At 59.1% G+C, this 18,515-nt stretch overlaps 9 protein-coding genes across 9 annotated transcripts; 5 read left to right on the top strand and 4 right to left on the bottom strand.

Annotated features, from left to right (window-relative positions):
- Positions 1-1,732: 1,732 nt before the first annotated feature.
- SPRG_00886 (hypothetical protein) lies at positions 1,733-2,906 on the top strand. Its single transcript, XM_012339099.1, has 6 exons — positions 1,733-1,782; positions 1,829-1,937; positions 1,981-2,337; positions 2,387-2,455; positions 2,499-2,612; positions 2,662-2,906. Exons 1-6 carry the CDS (start codon positions 1,757-1,759, stop codon positions 2,845-2,847), a joined length of 861 nt encoding a protein of 286 aa, XP_012194489.1. The 5' UTR covers positions 1,733-1,756; the 3' UTR covers positions 2,848-2,906.
- A 446-nt stretch (positions 2,907-3,352) lies between these two features.
- SPRG_00885 (hypothetical protein) lies at positions 3,353-4,533 on the bottom strand (the record flags this gene model as incomplete). Its single annotated transcript, XM_012339098.1, has 1 exon — positions 3,353-4,533. A coding segment is annotated over one exon (1,181 nt), but the record flags the coding sequence as incomplete, so codon positions are not given.
- An 809-nt stretch (positions 4,534-5,342) lies between these two features.
- Positions 5,343-6,970, top strand: SPRG_00884 (hypothetical protein; the record flags this gene model as incomplete). Its single annotated transcript, XM_012339097.1, has 6 exons — positions 5,343-5,614; positions 5,719-6,052; positions 6,100-6,204; positions 6,252-6,389; positions 6,439-6,615; positions 6,662-6,970. 6 exons carry the CDS (start codon positions 5,343-5,345, stop codon positions 6,968-6,970), a joined length of 1,335 nt encoding a protein of 444 aa, XP_012194487.1.
- Positions 6,971-7,701: 731 nt separating this feature from the next.
- SPRG_00883 (TKL protein kinase) lies at positions 7,702-9,520 on the top strand (the record flags this gene model as incomplete). Its single annotated transcript, XM_012339096.1, has 2 exons — positions 7,702-8,375; positions 8,452-9,520. The coding sequence occupies 2 exons, from the start codon at positions 7,702-7,704 to the stop codon at positions 9,518-9,520; spliced, it is 1,743 nt and encodes a 580-aa protein (XP_012194486.1).
- Positions 9,521-10,031: 511 nt separating this feature from the next.
- SPRG_00882 (hypothetical protein) lies at positions 10,032-10,351 on the bottom strand (the record flags this gene model as incomplete). The annotated part of the gene is made up of 2 exons (XM_012339095.1): positions 10,032-10,265; positions 10,308-10,351. The coding sequence occupies 2 exons, from the start codon at positions 10,349-10,351 to the stop codon at positions 10,085-10,087; spliced, it is 225 nt and encodes a 74-aa protein (XP_012194485.1). The 3' UTR covers positions 10,032-10,084.
- Positions 10,352-10,835: 484 nt separating this feature from the next.
- Positions 10,836-11,230, top strand: SPRG_00881 (hypothetical protein). Its single transcript, XM_012339094.1, has one exon. The coding sequence runs from the start codon at positions 10,905-10,907 to the stop codon at positions 11,205-11,207; it is 303 nt and encodes a 100-aa protein (XP_012194484.1). The 5' UTR covers positions 10,836-10,904; the 3' UTR covers positions 11,208-11,230.
- A 548-nt stretch (positions 11,231-11,778) lies between these two features.
- SPRG_00880 (hypothetical protein) lies at positions 11,779-13,157 on the bottom strand (the record flags this gene model as incomplete). Its single annotated transcript, XM_012339093.1, has 3 exons — positions 11,779-12,538; positions 12,589-12,827; positions 12,870-13,157. 3 exons carry the CDS (start codon positions 13,155-13,157, stop codon positions 11,779-11,781), a joined length of 1,287 nt encoding a protein of 428 aa, XP_012194483.1.
- A 1,950-nt stretch (positions 13,158-15,107) lies between these two features.
- SPRG_00879 (adenylosuccinate lyase) lies at positions 15,108-16,721 on the top strand. Its single transcript, XM_012339092.1, has 2 exons — positions 15,108-16,113; positions 16,167-16,721. The coding sequence occupies exons 1-2, from the start codon at positions 15,119-15,121 to the stop codon at positions 16,615-16,617; spliced, it is 1,446 nt and encodes a 481-aa protein (XP_012194482.1). The 5' UTR covers positions 15,108-15,118; the 3' UTR covers positions 16,618-16,721.
- On the bottom strand, positions 16,669-18,490 carry SPRG_00878 (hypothetical protein; the record flags this gene model as incomplete). The annotated part of the gene is made up of 8 exons (XM_012339091.1): positions 18,405-18,490; positions 18,247-18,356; positions 18,085-18,201; positions 17,937-18,038; positions 17,800-17,890; positions 17,307-17,751; positions 16,999-17,257; positions 16,669-16,947 (listed from the first exon to the last, which is right to left on the bottom strand). The coding sequence occupies exons 1-8, from the start codon at positions 18,457-18,459 to the stop codon at positions 16,669-16,671; spliced, it is 1,458 nt and encodes a 485-aa protein (XP_012194481.1). The 5' UTR covers positions 18,460-18,490.
- Between the last annotated feature and the right edge of the window lie 25 nt (positions 18,491-18,515).

Below are 18,515 nucleotides of genomic sequence, written 5' to 3'. Positions count from 1 at the left end.
CCATGGGACTCGCAGAGAAGTAGAGGAGTGAGGAAGGGGCGCGGGACAATCATCGTGGTAGCTTGGTCCCGAGGTCTCATGCAGAAAAGGCTGCTGCTGCGAACCGTAACGTAGATGGGTGCGCACACACCGTCGGGCTCCTCTACCGACTCGTCGTTGCGGTGCGAGAAACAACCAGCGCCAATGGAACGGACGAGGGGAAGCCCCGCGTGGCGCTGCAGCTTGTGCAGGGGATGCGCGGGACGTTCCAATTCCGATGTTGCATTGGCGGCGCCCCGTCACGTTGATTGCAGGGACCCGGGACGTCCCAGTAATCAACCCGTGACTCAAGGCTGTCTTCAACATGGGCCGAGCATATGGACAGGCGATGATCGTGCTTCTGCCGGCGTTGCGGCGTTATGGCCTCTGCCTTGGGCGTCGGCAGCAAAGTCAGCTTGCACCTAATAGTGTCCAACAGCACGGACTTCGCATGCACGAGTTGGGTCACGACGTCGTTGAGACGAACGCCGTAGCATATCCGTGCCACCTTGCGAGCGCTCCCGAAGCATCGCGAGCCGTGCACCGTCGGTGTCGCGCACCGAGCCAGCGACGTTGGGCATTTTACTCTTGGGCAGTACCTTTCTACGTCGCCTCCTTTCCTCTCGGGAGCGTCCAAACGAGTGGCTTTCCGGCGAAGCGAGGTTGATGGTGCTAATAATGCGTGGTCCGATGGGCTCGACCGCTTCGTAGCTCCTCGCCCGCGCTGCGAGGTCGCCCGACTACCAATGTCGTCAACACGTCAAGCATTCCTGCTGACGAACGAGAGATCGTCTCTTGCGGGAGAGGATTTCAACGTGATCTGCATTGAGGGGCGAATGGAATGTCTCCTTCAGCGGTGTTGCTGTCGCGGATATTAATTGGGCGAATGACTCGAATGATGTGGTCCTGGACCCCGAGTACGCCGCATTTGTCGCTTGGGTGTCCTCGAGATGAGTCTTGACCACGGTGGGTGCCGCGACAGGTGCCTCGATGGTTGCGGCCGAGCTAGACGGTGTGTAGGGTCGACCATAGCAAGGCGATCACGCGTCGATGGACGTCCATGTACCGTCGACGCAAGGCTCGCAGTAGTAACTGGAACGATTCGGTCTGTGGGGCCGATCGAGCGCTGGGAGAGCATGTCTAGCGGCTCCTAGACAGCGTCTTTTCGGTTGCGCCACCGACCTGCTTGCTGCTTGGAGGACGCTGGACTTTTGGTGCTGAGAGACCTTTGGCAAACCAGCGTGACGACAATCCATGCACGCCGTCGTGCCAACCGCTCGGGCGGCTTGGCCGAGACATCGCGCCGGCTACAGTCCTTGTCGCGATCGTTCTGCCTGACGCATCGGCCCTTGCTCGAGGCAGCTTTACCTCTCGACCTCGAGCGTTTGTGCGTAAGACGGCTTCGCGTACTTACGACGCGGTCTGATCCGTCATGGCGTTGACGCCATCGACTCGGACGCGGTCTTGCAGGATGGCGGCAGATCGTCGAGTCCCTACTACGTTCGCCAGACCCAGCCACCGCCATTCCATCGCGCCGTCCAGTCCATACCCATCGTTCGATGCGGGAAGATCCAGGGAATTCCCTCGCCATCGAACCCAGCTGGGCGCCGGACCTTCCGCCACCCGGACCGTTTATGCGCGCTGGCACGAGGCCACGTGTGCGGTTCCGGATGGTATCCGGCGCCGGCAGTTTGCGGCCGTAGCTCAGTCCCGAAAAACCTTCCAAGCCGCCAGCAGCATGCTCAAGGACAAGCCCGCCATGTCGTACGTCGTCGCCGTCGGGACGAGGAGGAGGCTCATGGCGGCGTAGGCACTTCGTGACCAAGCACAAGGGCAACATCGCGCTCTGGACAGGCTTCTTCGTCTTCGTCATCTTCGCCTACCACCTCTTTAGCGATGGCGACTTTTCGTTCCTCATGGTAATACTTGCGTGACTACGCATCCGGGCTCACGAAGCAGTAGACCTTTGGCGCCTTTGTCCGCGCCTTTGGCTTTGGCATCCTCATCTTCAAGTCGCTCACGCAGCGCTCGGTCTCGGGCCTCTCGCTCAAGACGCTCCAGCTCTACGCGTTTGTGTTCTTCTTCCGCCTCTGCTCGATCTTGCGCTACCAAGGCTACTTGCCGTATGACCGCAGTGGCGACTGGCTCTACACGTTTATCGAGTTTGTCGGCCTCGCCTTGACGCTCGGCGTCATCTTCCTCGTCACGGTCCAGTTCCGCGGCTCGTACGAGTTCCGCTACGATACGTTTGGCTTTCTCCACATCCCGTCCGAGTATGGCATTGCGTACATCCTTGGCCCGTGCATCTTCCTCGGCATGGTACATGCCCATCATGCGCTTGCACATGGGCTCACTCTCTGTGTCGTAGCTCATCCACCCGAACCTCAACATGAACTGGTTTGCGGATGTTTCGTGGACGATCGCGCTCTACATTGAGGTCCGACAGATCCGAAACCCTCGGCGCTCACCCCTGCACGTAGGCGGTCGCGATCTTGCCCCAGCTCTTTATGTTTCAAAAGCGCGGCGGCGGCACCGTCGAGTCGTGCATCTCGCACTGGGTCTACGCGCTCGCGTTTGGCTCGTTCCTCCACCTCGTACGTGCTTTCCTCGCCTCCATACGAGGAGGTGCTCATGGCCGCGTAGTGGTTTTGGATGTTTTCGTACCACGAGTTGGGCGAGAAGGAGGCCGGGCACCACGTCGGGTACACGGTCATCTTCGTGCAGATTGGCCACATGATCATGATGGGCGACTTTTTGTACTACTACTTCAAGAGCCTCAAGGACGGCGGCCCGATGATGCTGCCGACGCACGGCGGCTACCAAGTGTAAATTTGTGCTTGTTTTCTCCAACGTCTAATACGACTCGTTCCATCGAATGCATATCGATATTTAACTCTCCGCCACTCGGCGAGTGGGGTCCACCACGGCAGGGATCATCTCTCCGTACTACGATGCAGCTCCCTTCCAACGACCAAGTACCGACGCCCACGCATGCAGGCGTAGCGATACGAAGAGAACACGTTCATATAGATTTGCATTTCTCCGCGAGTTCGCGACAGGGGCACATGCCTCGAGCATGCCTCGAGCAAGCACAGCAGGACGCGCCATCGACTTCCTTGCGCCCACCAGCGACCAAAAACGATATGCCTCTAGTCTTTGGCCTCTCGGAGGCGCCGGGTTCCGTCGGGCCGGTCGCCTTTTTCAATGCATACTTACGACGCCAATCAAGGAGTCGAAGCCCTCTGCGTGGACCTCGGGCGAAGAGTGTCTGCCGTCTCGATGAAGACATTGTGTACAGTGTCAGTGGATAAATACTCGATTCTGTTCAGGATGACTACGCCTCGACGCGGCTGTACGACGCCTCGTCCTCCATCACACAGGTCGATTGTTCGAGGGCCGACGCTTCAAGCACGGCCGATCGGGTGCCAATAATGTTGCCGGATGCGCCCATGATGGCGGACGCTTCGAGCAAGCTCGTCGGGTCATCGAGCGTCACGTCCGTCGCGCTGTTGCCGCTGTGTTCGTCGTGGATGACAGCGACGCACACGTGGCAGACGCGGGCGTCGGCGGCTTTGTCCTTGCCGCTGAGGAAGAGCCGCCGACGGTGCTTGGTGCACTTTCCGCAGAGAACGCGGCCGCAGAGGCGGCAGTGATGGCGGCGGCGGAAGAACGTGAAGCGGCGGCTGCACGATTGGCACTCGAGCCGGACCGCGGTCGCCCACTCCTTGCAGTTGGCGACAAACTTGACGAGAAACGAAAGCTCCTTGTCGGACGCCATGTCGGTGACCATGCGGTTCTGGTTGTCGGGCACGTTCCACTCGGCCCCAAACTCGACGAGGACGCCCGCAATCTTCCAGAGCTTGCGCTCCACGGCGACGTGCAAGAGCGTATTCTCACGGCGCACCCACGCGTTGGGGTCCACGCGCCGCTCGAGAAAGAGTCGCGTCACTTCGGCGTGGTCGACGGTCGCCGTCACGATATGAGCCGCGAGCGGACTCAGACTGTGGCCGTTGCAGTCGTTGAGTCGATCCGCCGGCAGGTGCGGTAAAATCACTTCGAGCACATGGCCTGCATCGGGCGCTGACGACGTCGCTGCAAAGTGCAGTGGTGTGTTGCCGTGGACGTCGCTGGCGAGGAGGAGTTGCGCGCCCCGGGGCACGCTCAGTAGCATCTTGACGACCGGGACGTGGCCGTGCTTGCACGCAATGTGCATGGCGGTGTGGCCTTGCTTCTTGGTGCCCAAGAGACAAAAGTCGACGAGGTTGCCCTCGTACGTCCCGAGGAGCGACTTGATGAGCGTCGCGTCGCCCTTGAGTGCAGCGCGGTGGAGCGCCGTAAAGCCCGCGGCGTCCGGCACAAACGGGCTGTAGCCGAGTTGTCGCCACTTGGCGGCAGTGCTGAGCGAGTGCCGGATGGTCTTGAGGTTGATGTTCATGCTCGAGAGGCTGTCCGAGAGCTTTGTCCCGCGGGCCGACAGCGTCGCCAAGAGCGCTTCGACGTTCTCGTGGTTCATCGGAAATCTGCGACTGGCGTCGAGTGCCATCAACTGCTGGCACGGACCGAGATCCGGACCAATCCGCACGGATGAAGTCACTTTAGCTGACCAATCACAGGTCTGGCAGAGGTGGATTGGTGGCGTGGCAGCACCAGAAACGAGATCCAGTCGCCATGCGATGCCGAGGTGGACGGCGACGGAAGCACGATGACAGCCCGGGCATTTTTTCGCAACGCCGACGCGAGACGGCCGCGACTGTGTCGAGTGCCTTGCCGGCACCGGCGCGCATCCTGCGGGTGAGATCTATCTGGCGAGATCGCGCTAAGCAAAACGACAAGTGCAGAACCGATGATCCAGTGCTGTGCTGGACCTGCCATCATTCCTCCGAGCACACAGGGCTCTGCAGATGGCAAACTGCCGCTATCACTTCGATAGCACCATGTCAGGCTCGTGCGTATCGCAGCTCAAGTCAGAGACGAGGTAGAGGCTGCGTCCACCGTCGTCGTTGTTCCAGCATTCGACGTCACGACAAGGCAGTCCGTTCGATAGACGCAATCACGTTCTACGTTCTCCAAGGTCGTCGATAGCGCACCCAGCAGCCGTATGCCCAGCAGTACAGTCTCCACACGCTCCTCCGATTCCATTCCTTCGCCGATGCGCGCAGTACCAGTAGTGAGGCAGTTGCCGTTCGTCTCGGTCTTATCTCGTCGAGCTACCTCAGCTTACAACCCGAGGGTTTCGGCGCGAGAGTGACGGGACTCGACTTGTGGTTGCGTGCGCATAGTCTCTTCCGGTTTATTTCCGGATACTGCGCAGTCTTTCAGAAGCAATGGGCTGGCTCCGAGACCTCAGCGACGCCCACACGCGCCTGAAGAAGCGGATCCATGGCACGCGGATTCCGCTCTCGCCCGCGGGCATCCGCGTCATGAAGGTCGTCTACTTCACGACGCCCATTATCGGCGGCTACTTTGTCATGCAGTGGGCGCAGGCGCGGTCGGCCGCGAACCTCCGTGATCTCCACGCGCCGCCACCGACGCAGAACCCCACCTCGTACCAGAACGACAGCTTGAAGGGGCTTCTCAAAGACATTGAGACGACCAAGTAGCGCAGCGTAGTAGAGCTAATCCCAGTCTGCCGAATTTCGTGGCGTCGAATATTGGACCTCGACCAATCGCTGCCCGCGTCTGTTGGCACAAGATCGGGAGATCGCAGCATGGAGGCGCGCGTGACGGGCTCATCGAGAAGCTGCGGCAGCTCTTCGAGGTCAAGTCTGGGTACCGCGATGGCGCGTCGCAGGCCAAGCTTCTCGAGAAACACTTTCGCTTCTTTGACAGCAATGCGTCCGGCACGATTGACTTTCACGAGTTTATGGCCGCGATGCTGCGGCTTAACTTTGTCGGCGTCCAGGCCGAACTCGAGGACCTCTTTGACCGCTTTGACCAAGACCTCGACGGGACGCTCTCGTATACGGAGTTTGCAGCTGTGATTTTCAACCTCCGCGGGGCCGCGGCGCCGCAAGTGCTATCGGCTGTCGACCGGGTACTCGTTTCGAAAGGCTATGAGCCCGTGGCTGGAGTGTCGTCTAGGTCAAGGCGTTGATTTTGGACCGTGGCGGCCGGAACGGCATTCGCACGCTCCTCGTGATCCTGCGGCGCATGGACGCCAATGGAGACAACACGATCGACAAGGAGGTTGCGATCGTCGTCTATCCCTCATTCATGATTTCTTATTTATGCAGGAATTCCACAACGGGCTCCTCGACCTCGGTGCCCACCCCGCCGATGTCGACGGCGACGAGCTCAACATGATCTTTCGGTACTTTGACCGAGATGGGAACGGCCGCATCACGTTGGAAGAGCTCCTTCGTGGTCTTCGAGTGCGTCGCACGAATCAAGTGCTAGCTTTACTATGCTAGGAGAACGTAGGGGCGAATGGCCAAGCGCCGCATCTTGCTCGTCCGCATGGCCTTCAATGTCCTCGACGCGTCCAAGGATGGACTGGTGTCGATCGACGAGCTCGCGTCGCGCTTTGATACGTCGCACCACCCGGACGTGCTCTCTGGTCGGCTCACGCCACGCGAGGCCCTGCACCAGTTTCTCTCTGTACATGCTCGTCGTTTCCCACCCTGTGTAGTATACGCTACCGTAGATATTTGACGCGACCAGCTGCATCGACTGGCACCACTTTCTCGGGTATTACAAGGACATGAGCGCCGGCATCGCCAACGACGACGAGTTCGAGCTCATCGTGCGCAACGCGTGGCATCTCTCGGGCGGCGACGGCTGGTGCGAAAACACCACGTGTCGTCGCGTGCTCGTGACGCATTCGGACGGTCGCCAAGAGGTCTGCGAGATCCAAAACGACCTCGGCATTGGGCCCAACGATCGCACCCAGATGATCCGGCAACTGCTTCTCCAAGGCGTTCGCGACATTGTCAACGTCTCCACGTGTGCTTGATCGACGACATCTCGATGTACATCTTGATTATTCGACCAATGCATCAACACAACTAGACTACCGATATGTCGCTTTGCATTTCTATTGCCCAGCGCAGTTTAGCAACAATCAAACCATCGGAGGCGCCGTGGTGGAGGGAGGTGGCCACAGAGTTGCGTGCGTGACGAACAGCCTGTGCCTATTGAAGAAGACGCATTGAAGAAGACGCATCGCTTGTGCGTTCAGAAATTGAGATGGAAGTACCACCGGTACTAGCTTCGTCCGCGCGCCTCGAAGGGGGTCCAAACAGGCTTACCGGCGCACCGGCGGTCTCAAAGCAGCTACGGTAGTTCTCGACAATCTAACAGCATTGACAACGCGTCGTAGTAGCATTAATACGCTGCTAATACTGGAAGCGTGCAAGCCACCAGGATGCTGCTGACCAGTTCCAACGACCGGAAGAAACAACGATGGCTGCTGACCAGAACGTTACTACACCGCGCACGCCAGCACGCGCTCGAGGCAGACGCCGTCGCCTCGCTCGAGAGGCTTCTCGTCCAAGGAGCAGTGTACGCTGCTCGTAGCCGCTGCAGGATTTGCTTGGCGCGACGATCGATCCTGTTGCGCGAGGTTGCGAGAACCTTGAACAAGGTATGTGGCGTGAGCACCAATCAGATGTTTTTTTCGATGTTTTTCAACCAATCACCAGAGCCAAAGAAGCGACTGCCGAAGCGACCAGACGGGATTCGACCATGAGCTCGGGCCTCAACGTCGTCGCGACGCTGCGGAACCAGTCGCCGCTCGTAGCCACGTACGCACCGACGATCGCTCCGCCCGACGACGTCGTCCAGCTGCTGGCGACGCACGAGCTCGCATGGGCCTCGCTGCCGCCGACGGCCAAGAACGCGGTGCTCTGGGCGCTCGGCTACGTCCGCGCCGGTACGTCGTACTACAAGGTGTACACCAAAAAGTCGAGCGCGCCGACCATGGAGCGCATCCAGATTGCGTTCGCGGACTTGAGCAACAGCTGCAACCCCGACTCGCCGTGCGGCCAAAACAAGGCCGTCACGCGAACCTGCCCCGTGATGGTGTCGATGCTCAAGTGTGCCATCGACCCAACCTCCGGGATACCGTCGTCGGCGGCGATACCGAGCGCACCCAGCGGTGTGCTCTGGGGCTGGACCGATGGTGGGTCGCTGAAATCCAACATTACGCTCACGGCCAACACTGCCGAGGGCATGCCCTACTCGATCCACCTCAACGCGGACAATGACATCTGCGGGTCCCTCGCGGTCATGTCCAGCACCGTGCCTTGTGCGCTGTACACGGCAGCCAACGCGGCCTCGTACGAGCGACCACAACCACCTCCAGAGCTCACGGCATGGCTGCAAACGCTCCAGTCGACGGCAACGACGGCGCCGACCCCGTCACGCTCACGCCCCAAGCCTCCTCATCCTCTATGTCGACTGGCACTATCATTGCCATTGCTATCGGCGTCGTAGCAGTCATTCTTTTGCTCGTGTTTTCGGTCGGCGGCGGCGTCAACACAAGGATCCCAAGGACGTGTACCTCGAGGTCGACGACGTTCATCTGTCGCTACAAGAAGTGGACACCGCCAACCAGTGCCTCGGCGAAGCCTTTCCGGACCTCGCGCTCTTCCAGGTTGACTCGGCCATCAGCCTCAAACGACTCGACTACACGAGCGTCCACTTTGAACGCCGCCTCGCGAGCGCCAACGGCTACGACGTGCTTGTCGGCTTCTTCGACCAAACGCGCGTCACGATCAAGCGGCTCGCCGCGGACGCGCGGCAGCCAAGTGAGAATCTTGTCATCTTCACCGGCGCCGTCCGCATCATGGCGGGAATCAACCACCCGCAGTTGACAGCGGTCGTCGGCGTCGGCTGGGATCTTCTCGAGAACCTCTGCATCGTGACTGAGTTTATGGCTCATGGCAGCCTTCGGGATGCGCTCGACGCCCAGTTGGGTGCTAGCTCGAGCGGCGGCAAGAAGGCGCGACAACAGCCAGCCTCCCCAGCGTGGACGTGGAAGAATGAAAAGCTCGCAATCGCGATGGACGTTGCCAAGGCGCTCGTGTACCTGCACACGCTCGAGGAGCCGACGGCCCACGCCGGCTTGACGTCGCGCGACGTGTTTCTTGTGCCGGGGACGCCGCTCGCCGCCAAGGTCAACTCGGCGGCGCTGCACCCGACGCCCCTCCTTCCCGATTCGAACGGAGCGACGGTCGCCAACCTTGAATGGACCGCACCCGAAGTGCTTACGGGCCATGCGGCGACGCTGGCCGCCGACATTTACGCCTTTGGCATCCTCCTCTGCGAGCTGGACACGTGCGCGCTGCCGTACTCGGAAGGACGGTCGTCCCGCAGCGACGCAACGCAGAGCAACTTGCTCCAGCGCATTGTCAAGGACGGTCTCCGACCCGAGCTCTCGAGCTCGTCGACGCAACCACTGCGCGAACTGATTGCACTCTGCGTGGACAAGGACCCGTCGACGCGCCCGACGGCCATGATGCTCGTGTTTCATCTGCGCAGTAAGGTCAAGCCGTCGCTGTAGTCGACAAGGACCCACCGCACTTCGATGCGTGTCTGTGATTTATAACATAGTACAGTCCAAGGCCTTCACGGGAAGAATTCCCCAGGGAGCTTCCCAGCCGACGCCGAGACTAGGGTGCCGGATAACATGGTCAACCAGTCGGATATGTATCGCATTATCCGTACAAATGTAGGGTTCCGGATACGCGGACTTCGAAAGCCTTCGCTTATGCAGTCATTTCCGAATTTGCCGCAGCTAGAGCAAGCGTAGCGTAGATTTGTCCCGATGATTGACTCTATCGGATTACTCTGAGACAACAATCAATCAACATGAAGAAACTATGTTGTTAGACTGATGAGGGACTAGTACGTAGGATAGCACGTTAGGTCTCTTCTATAGTTAGCTCCATATTATGTATTGTAGCCCAACGACCATTCCCCAGTGATTGACTCTATCGGATTACTCTGAGACAACAACAATCAACATGAAGAAACTATGTTGTTAGACTGATGAGGGGACCTGCTTCGGCACTAGTAACTCTTTTTAAATACGACCTCAATGCACGATCCGTGACGTATTCCTCTGTTATAACTTGGCCTCGAGGACGGGGAGGCTGACAAAGTTGGAGTCGAGGCCGACATGCGCCGAGAGGTCGCGGTCTGGTGCCGTCTTGTGGACGAACGACGCGACCATGCCCATGTACACGACGACGACACCGGCGGTGAACCACGCGCCGTAGAGTGTGTGGCTCTCGGAAGGCTCGTCGCTGCCGGACGCGCTGCCGTTGACAGAGCGCGCCGCGGCGGACCGGAGCAGAAGCATGCAGAGGCCAAGGAGTGCGACGTGTGGCATTGGCAATCAATTTGGAAATGACAAGCACGTGGAGTAGAACCCGCGGGATCCAGCGCGCCTTCTGGCATGTATCGTCACAGAATGTGGGGAGCATCATCGTCCTCTTCGACGCCTGCCCATTCGTTGGACGCATGTGTTGCCGTCCCCTTGCCGACATCACGGCTGTGCTATCATCGTGTTCGTCGACGAGCCTCTTTCGAAGACCCAGCGGGCGAATGCTAGAGCGGCCAGTACAGAGTGCTTCGCGTACCGCCGCGTTCAAACGCTCCGCAGCAGAAGGCAGAGAGATGAGAGACACTGCTCCCTCCCGACCCATGTGGGACGCGACACGCACGACGCCACTTTTTGTTCACATGGCGTTGTCTACCAGGTGCTGTTCCAGGCGCGCCATCATCATTAGCCTCTGGGCCATGGCAGCTATCCGCAGTTCTTCTACTTCCCTGTTGCAGGCTTCAAGGAGGGGTCGAGTCGACACCTCGTCCATGGTCGACCGTGGACCGTCGCCGTTGGTTACGAGGGGCAGAGTTGGACGCGCACAAAAACACTCGCGTCCATGGCCAACACGTTCCCCTTCAGCGGCAGCTTCGCGTCGGCGCTTGAACAGCCCTCCTCGAGCGTTGATGAGACGCACGTTGGCATTTGGTTCACCGTCGGCGTCGTTGTCGTCTACTGCGCCATGGTGGCGGCCGTCGCCATCATCCGACGTCAAAGTCCCTTGGACCGGCAGTCGCTCCCGATGCTCGAGCCAGACGCGCGTTGCAACAGCCTCGACACGATCGTTTGCGACTTTAGCACGCGTCGGACGTCCCCTCTCGACATTACGGACGGACTCCGCGTCAAGTACGTGTCCTCATAGCGCCCCCTTTGCGCAGGGCCGACGATAAAACACACAAACACGTCATTATTGCTGCCTCCTGACGGGTTGTCGCGTGGGTCGCCTCGAGAGCTTAAGACTGCCCTAAAAGCCATGATGTGCTTGTTGGTACCGTGCCACTCTTCTGCTCGATATGACCGATAGCGAGGCTGAATGAAGGTCAAGACGTTGTCACTGGGCGCCACTCGCAAGGAACAAACACGACAACATGTCTGGTTGCCGTTGATGACAGTTCTTGGGTAGTCGTAGACCAAGTGGGAGACGACGACTATGATCTCATACAAATTAATAGGTGAAGAGACTGGACATCCAGCAATGGATGGTCCCTGAGGCAACTTGCAAGACACCTCACGGTCAAGACAGCACTAGGTACCGGCCGAGGTTGCCGAGCAGACCCGTATCCTCTCGCTTTAGGACTCTCGGTTTCACTTGGACTTGGACGTGCTAGGGACCCAAGATCTTATTGCCACAAGATGCGGTCGAGAAACGATTCAAAACTAGTGATGCTTAGTATTCTTGAAACAATTGCTAAATAGACTACACCGACGTCGACTCACTCGATCGCGAGCTTGCCGGGGCGCACCCAGCGCAGGAGACGCCACACAACCACGACCTTGAGGCACAACGTTGCGGGAAGGACCCACGTCTGCACCGTGATGTCGCGAGCCAGACCGCATTGCGGGATGCGGTGCCCCGGTGGCACACGCCCATGCGGGTGCAAGGTGAGTGTCCAAGACGCGATAAGATTGAGTGCACCGCCGAGCGCGCGATGCAGCGACCAGTCGACGGTCGAGTACGTCACGTGCACGGTCGGGTGCATGTAAAACCGGTTGTAACCAAGCCGAGTGAGGTCTTCAAAGATCAGGAGGCACTCGGACGCGGGGCACGAGTCGTTGTAGATGACGCCCTGGAGCGCGCTGGGCCGCCCGAGGAGCCGTAGCTCTTGCGGCCGCCACGTGCGAAACTGGATCTGGTGCTTGAGAAACGGCGCGGCCTTCATGGCCACGACGCCGTTCCAGCAGCTCGAGACTGGGAAAGGCCGGCCGTGCGCAATGAGTCCCTGCGTCACAATGTCGGCCGAGAACGGGTAAAATGACGACATGCGCTCGGCGTTCACGTCGCGCGCAACCCACGTGTCGTAGAGCGTGATGCGGTTAAAGTCCATGCTGCACGCGACGTCGTACTCCATGCGCGCGGTGAGCAAGAGGCGCAGAATGTCGTCGGCGAGGAAGACGACGTCGTTGAAGAAGAGGATGTCATCAAAAGACGCATCGAGGGGTGCGAGCGCCTTGTTGCGGATGTCGGCCATGGCCCTGCAGCATTGTTAGATGAGCGACACCTCGACTCTGATGGACATGCATACCCGATGCGAATGGCCGTTTTGTGCTCGCCCTTGACAGTACCATTCTTCTTCTTCTCCTCAAAGACCGCGCTCCAGGACGGCGCGTCGTCAACGTGGATCGTGTTGGCGATCCCGCGCTCGTCCAGCCGCCGCTTCCACTCGCGGAGAAAGGCCGGAGTTTCGTCCTCAGAGCCGTTCTCGTACACGGACACGTACGGCGTGGCGCCCGCAAGAACGAGCGCGTCGAGCAGCAGTACCATCTATTCGCTTGTCAGCTTCGGCTCAAGCCCTCGTCCTCGTACCTCGTCGCAATGCGCGTCAAGCAAGTCCATGTTGTTGAAGTAGTTGGCGGCGATCAAGATCTTGCGCCCTTGGAGGTACTGCCGCTGAACGCCTTTGGACGGCGCGGGCTCGCGGGCTTCTCGTGTAGCGAGAAGAAGGACGCCGACGATCGCAATGACGGCGTAGATCGCGCAGATGTATCGGCGAAGCTGCCAAGCGGCGCGGGGGCTGGGCGGCGCATAGCTCGATGGCTGTGTGATCAGCAGCGGGAGGGACCTGGTTAGGACGTTGCCGCGAAAGTTGAGCATCGCGCAAAAATGTCGATTCAAATCTGACACAAAGCTCGGGGCAGAATCTGGCACGAGTATTATGACTTGCGGTTTGTATCGAGATTTTTGTGTTGGATCTGAGCAAACAGACGTCGGCTACCATGTGTTTCGTTGCTAGTGGATTCATTTCCACCCTGCCGTCCACCCAGCGATGACTCCTTGCAGCGTAGAGACACGCTGCACATTGTACCGGTTGTCAAGTAATACCGGTAGTCACCACTGCGAACCGTGCCCATTGGAATCGGGAGCTTCTCGTAGCAAGGCGTTTGGTATCGCAAGGGTGGTCCGGAGCTCGGACGCTGTTCGTGGATTCGATCGCATCGAGGCCAGATTCAATGCGTCATCAGAAAAACGATTTTGCCGCAGATTCAACGCGCCTTTGTTCAAGCTCCATACGCTAAAGATGTGTCACTCAATCGCACGAGAGCATCCCATGTATTTTAGCATCGTGACCGTTTATTTTGGGTGCCGATGACGTCAATCCATCGTTGTTGTTGAAGTGGGTCGTCTATTACAATAGATAAAACGATGCTAAATAAAAATGTCGGACTTTCTTCGTTGTGTGTACTCGGTTGAGGAACTTGATTTAGGCAGGCGGAGGCAGGAGTGCGATCCGCGGGACGAGGTGACGTCGCGGCCACTCGTGGTGGGCGAGGAGCCGGAGAAGCCGACGAAGAGCAGGCTGTTCGGGCTCTTGTACGAGGCTGTGGTGCAAGTGCAGTTGAGCGACACGCGCCGCCTTGACGGCAATCGTCCATGGACTTGGCAGCGGTAGGTCGGCGCGAAAGACGCGATCGTTCCGGACTTGCCAGATGTTGAACCAGACGCAGGCCCGGAGCACGGGCCAGAGGTAGCGGAACGCGGCTTGGTGCATGTTGGACGCCGTCTTGGGCGTCGAGTACGTCAATCCATCGTCATGAGGGGTGTCTGGATGGATACAAAGGATTGCATATATCTTATCTCGGAGACGGAGTTGGTGACAAGTCTTCTTGCGATTTGTGTTTCTAGGCGGATCGTCTCCGCCTGTAACTATTAATAGCTCATGGTGCGATGTGAAGAAAGATGTGTGATGCTCGAGGTAGCATAGGGTAGTTAACGAGCCGTATCTGCCATCGGAGCGAAGGCGCTATTGTTCTAGTGGTAAGGGCCACGGAATGACGGACAACGTGAAGCACATGTACGCGGACGAGCCTCGTCGTTGCTTTGTCGATCTCACTCATCTAAAGGAAATAGAGCTGCCGCGTGGTCGTCGAAATATGTATTCGGGCCCGGCGCTGCTCGGCAAGTGATGCCAAACCAACGGCAGGCGTGGGCGGTAGTTGCTCTCTGGATGTTAAAGTACCGCCTTTAGGGAGTCAAGGCCACACCCGAGCGAACAAGGCATCGTGGAGCAGTAGTCGCAAGCGGGTCGAGCGCATCTTGGGTACCCTTTGGTCCACACGGCAGACGACGGTTGAGAGGATGCATTGGTTGAGGCCACCTGAGGCCGTACAAGGTAGCCCGTCGATGAGGCGAGCGCCAATGATCAGCGCGCGACCGAGAGCCGAAAGATCTAGAGTATAGCCGTTGTGCTCTAGATCTCAACCGCATGCACGCTGCGTGTGGTTCGTGGCGTCTTCACAGCCGGCTACACTGGATGACTACCAGCGCGCTCGACACTTGGAACGATGCCGGCCGCAAACCAGTGGCGAGCTCACCGTTGGTCTACATTCGGCTCGGGCCCATCCATGCATGAACGGTCTCCAGTTGACAAGATCTTCGTGGGCGATGGATGTGTCGTGGCAGATTGTCGTGTCATCTCTCTTCGGATTGGCTGAAATGTTGCCCATCCCTCGCGTATGATTGGCTCTTTCCGGAGCATTGTTGGGCACCACTGGTCCTCGCGGGGCACATCCCAATGGTTCGTAAACGATCTTTTCGACTTCGCAGTTTGCAAAATAATGACCGACGACAAGACCCGCTACGAGCACCCGCTCGTGTCCCGCTACGCCACGAAGGAGATGAGCCTCGTGTGGTCGCCCCACACCAAGTTCTCGACGTGGCGCAAGCTCTGGCTCGCGCTCGCGCGCTCGGAGAAGAAGCTCGGCATCGCCATCACGGACGAGCAGCTCCGCGCGATGGAGAAGGCCATCTACGACATTGACTACGCGTATGCTGACGAGATGGAGAAGAAGTTCCGCCACGACGTCATGGCCCATGTCCACGCCTTTGGCAAGGCCGCCCCCGAGGCCATGCCCATCATCCACCTCGGCGCGACCTCGTGCTTTGTCGGCGACAACGCCGATATCATCCAGCTCAAGCAGGGCCTCGAGCTCGTCCAGCGCAAGCTGCTCAAGGTCATGAAGGTCCTCCGCGATTTCGCTGTCCAGTACAAGGACATGCCGACGATGGGCTTCACCCACTTCCAGCCCGCGCAGCTCGTGACGGTCGGGAAGCGCGCGACGCTCTGGCTGCAAGATTTCCTCCTCGACTACGAGCGCCTCGAGAACCAGATCAAGACCCTGCCGCTCCGCGGTGTGAAGGGCACGACGGGCACGCAGGCCAGCTTCCTCGAGCTCTTCAATGGCGACCACGAGAAGGTCAAGCAGCTCAACCGCCTCGTGGCCGAGCAGATGGGCTTTGAGCACGTCATCCCCGTCTCGGGCCAGACGTACACGCGCAAGATCGACTTTTTCGTGCTCTCGATCCTCTCTGGCATTGCGCAGTCGGCGTACAAGATGGCCGGCGACATCCGCCTCCTCGCCAACATGAAGGAGATCGAGGAGCCGTTCGAGAAGAACCAGATTGGCTCGTCGGCGATGGCCTACAAGCGCAACCCGATGCGCTCGGAGCGCGTCTGCTCGCTCGCGCGCTACGTCATGTCGCTCACCGACAACGGCGGCCACACGCACGCGTCTCAGTGGTTTGAGCGCACCCTCGACGACTCGGCCAACCGGTACATCCTTGGGTCTGCTGGTCGATGGATGCTCATATGTTTCTCTTGTGTAGCCGCATCGTCCTCCCGGAAGCCTTCTTGGCCACGGACGTGATCCTCAACTTGATCGCGAACGTCTCGGACGGCCTCCAGGTGTGGCCCAACGTCATCGCCGCGCACATCAAGGCCGAGCTGCCGTTCATGGCCACGGAGAACATCCTCATGGCCTGCGTCAAGGCCGGCGGCGATCGCCAGGACCTCCACGAAGCGATTCGCGAGCACTCGATGGCCGCGGGCCGCCGCGTCAAGGAGGAAGGCGCCGCCAACGACTTGCTCGAGCGCATCGCCAAGGACGCGCGCTTCGCGTCCGTGCACAAGGATCTCGACTCGCTCTTGGACCCGAAGCTCTTTGTCGGCCGCTCGCCCGAGCAGGTCACCGAGTTTGTCACCGAGTGCATCGACCCGATCTTGGCGAGCCACAAGGAAGCCTTGATGATGGACGACGTCGACGCCATCAATGTCTAAACCACCGAAATCCCATGTGTACTCCATGTCTCAACCAACACTGACATGACTTCAAAGCCAGAATTGCATCGATAAGGGGTTAATAGGTTGAAAGGACGACGAGGTTGTGCGAGAAACAGCAACACGCCATAGGAGGCGCTTCCTACTCGGCGGCGTCGGCTTCGTAGTCGTCGTCGCCGCGGCCCTTGACCTGCTTGAGTTCCTCCTTGTCGAGCTTCTTGAAGACCTTGCCGCCGTTGTAGCCAGCAAGACCTTGGCTGTGATCTCGACTTGCGCGTCCTTGGGCACGAGCTCTTCTGGGATCGGAATGCGCTCGACGATCTCAATGCCCTACGTCGTGCCGTCATGGTATCATGTCGTGCGTGTGGACGACAACGGTACCGAGTTGACAATGGCGTCGTACTTCATGTCGCTCATCGAGACAAACTTGTCAATCTTGGTGATGCCGAGCCAGTGCAGCGCATCGGGCATGAGCGCTTGGAAGCGAACGTCTTGGATGCCAGCGACGGCCTGCGTGCAGTTGAAGTACTCGGCCGCACTGTCGCCGCCTTCCTGGCGCTTGCGCAGGTTGTACACCAAGTACTTGGTCACTTCGCCCAGCGCGCGGCCTTCCTTGCGAAAGTAAATGATGACGCCGGCGCTAATGCATGCCATGAGATTCCGTACGAATGCATGGTCGAGTACGATACCCGCCCTGCTGCGCCGTCTCGACACACACTTCAATGGCGTGCGTCAAGTACGGGCGGCACGTGCAAATGTCCGAGCCAAAGACGTCCGAGCCGTTGCATTCGTCGTGGACGCGCACCGCGAGCTTCTTGGTCGGGTCCGCGATCGCCTTGACGTCGCCAAAAATGTAGATGGTAAGACCACCGATCGGCGGCAAGAAGATTTTGAGGTCGTTGCGCGTCACGAGCTCCGGGTACATGCCATTTGTCTCTTGGAAGATCATTTGGCGCAGGTGGGACTCGGTCGTATTGAAGCGCTTCGCGACGCCGGGCAAGTACCACACCGGGTCGATAGCTGCCTTCGTGATGACGAGCTGGCATGTGTCTTTGAGGACCTTTCCATCGGGCTTCAAGCGGCCCTTCTGGACTGCATCGTGGATTTCTTGCAGATCCATGTGCGCTTTCGTCACTGCAACACAGAGCTCGAGACCACATCGTCAGTGCAACGTGGACTTACCGGCAATCGTCGGGCGAATGTCATAGCCCTTCTCAAAGTGCTCGGGGAAGGCTTCCAAGACGCAGTGGCCAAACGGGTCAATCGTGACAATCTAGCTCGATAGGCTGAGATGCGCGCTGCGAAGGCGATACGAATACCTTCTCCGGGTCTCCCCACGATGGGAAAGGGCCGATCTTAGCCGCTGGCGTTGTCTTGGAGAGGTCCGGCGTGGACGTTGCATCCATGGCCCCCGCGGCAACCTAGTCGCTAGCTTGAGCTATCGATAGATTCTTCCGCACATCGCACCGCCAAGCCGCGGTAGACGCAGTACGAGCCACCATGCGCGCCGATCGCGTTACGGTACTTGTCGTGGCGGTGCGTCCCGATGACGGGACCGCGGGCGTCTGGGCTTTCGTGGCCCCACTGTTACTTGCGCATGAGCCTCTCTCTACCTTGCATACGCCGTACCATGATGCGCACAGGCTCAACGCCAAACGTCTCGGCATGTGACGTCAGCGACACGTAGACGCTCTTCGGGTCAAAGAGGTCCTTGTCTTCAATCTTGCGGACGTCTTCGGCTACACATACTGCGCGTCAACCTTCCACCGCCTAGCGCATGCGCGTACCGTCGATGGACTTCTTGCGCTTCCCGAGCGTCGAGACCTTCTTGAGCGACGCCATGCCACGTGTGTGCTGGACGAGCAATATGCGGTTATGAGTGAAACGGGGGAAATCGG

This window comes from Saprolegnia parasitica, assembly GCF_000151545.1.
Source record: "Saprolegnia parasitica CBS 223.65 unplaced genomic scaffold supercont2.2, whole genome shotgun sequence".
Taxonomy (NCBI): domain Eukaryota; phylum Oomycota; class Saprolegniomycetes; order Saprolegniales; family Saprolegniaceae; genus Saprolegnia; species Saprolegnia parasitica.
Note: the sequence above shows the minus strand (reverse complement) of the source record. Positions and strands in the feature narration are given on the sequence as shown.

Coding starts and splice junctions, on each gene's coding strand:
- SPRG_00886 (XM_012339099.1), top strand. CDS start 1,757: ATGCTCAAGGACAAGCCCGCCATGTC. Junction 1,783..1,828: donor AAGGACAAGCCCGCCATGTC/GTACGTCGTCGC, acceptor ATGGCGGCGTAG/GCACTTCGTGACCAAGCACA. Junction 1,938..1,980: donor GCGACTTTTCGTTCCTCATG/GTAATACTTGCG, acceptor ACGAAGCAGTAG/ACCTTTGGCGCCTTTGTCCG.
- SPRG_00881 (XM_012339094.1), top strand. CDS start 10,905: ATGGCCAACACGTTCCCCTTCAGCGGCAGCTTCGCGTCGGCGCTTGAA.
- SPRG_00879 (XM_012339092.1), top strand. CDS start 15,119: ATGACCGACGACAAGACCCGCTACGAGCACCCGCTCGTGTCCCGCTAC. Junction 16,114..16,166: donor CTCGACGACTCGGCCAACCG/GTACATCCTTGG, acceptor TCTCTTGTGTAG/CCGCATCGTCCTCCCGGAAG.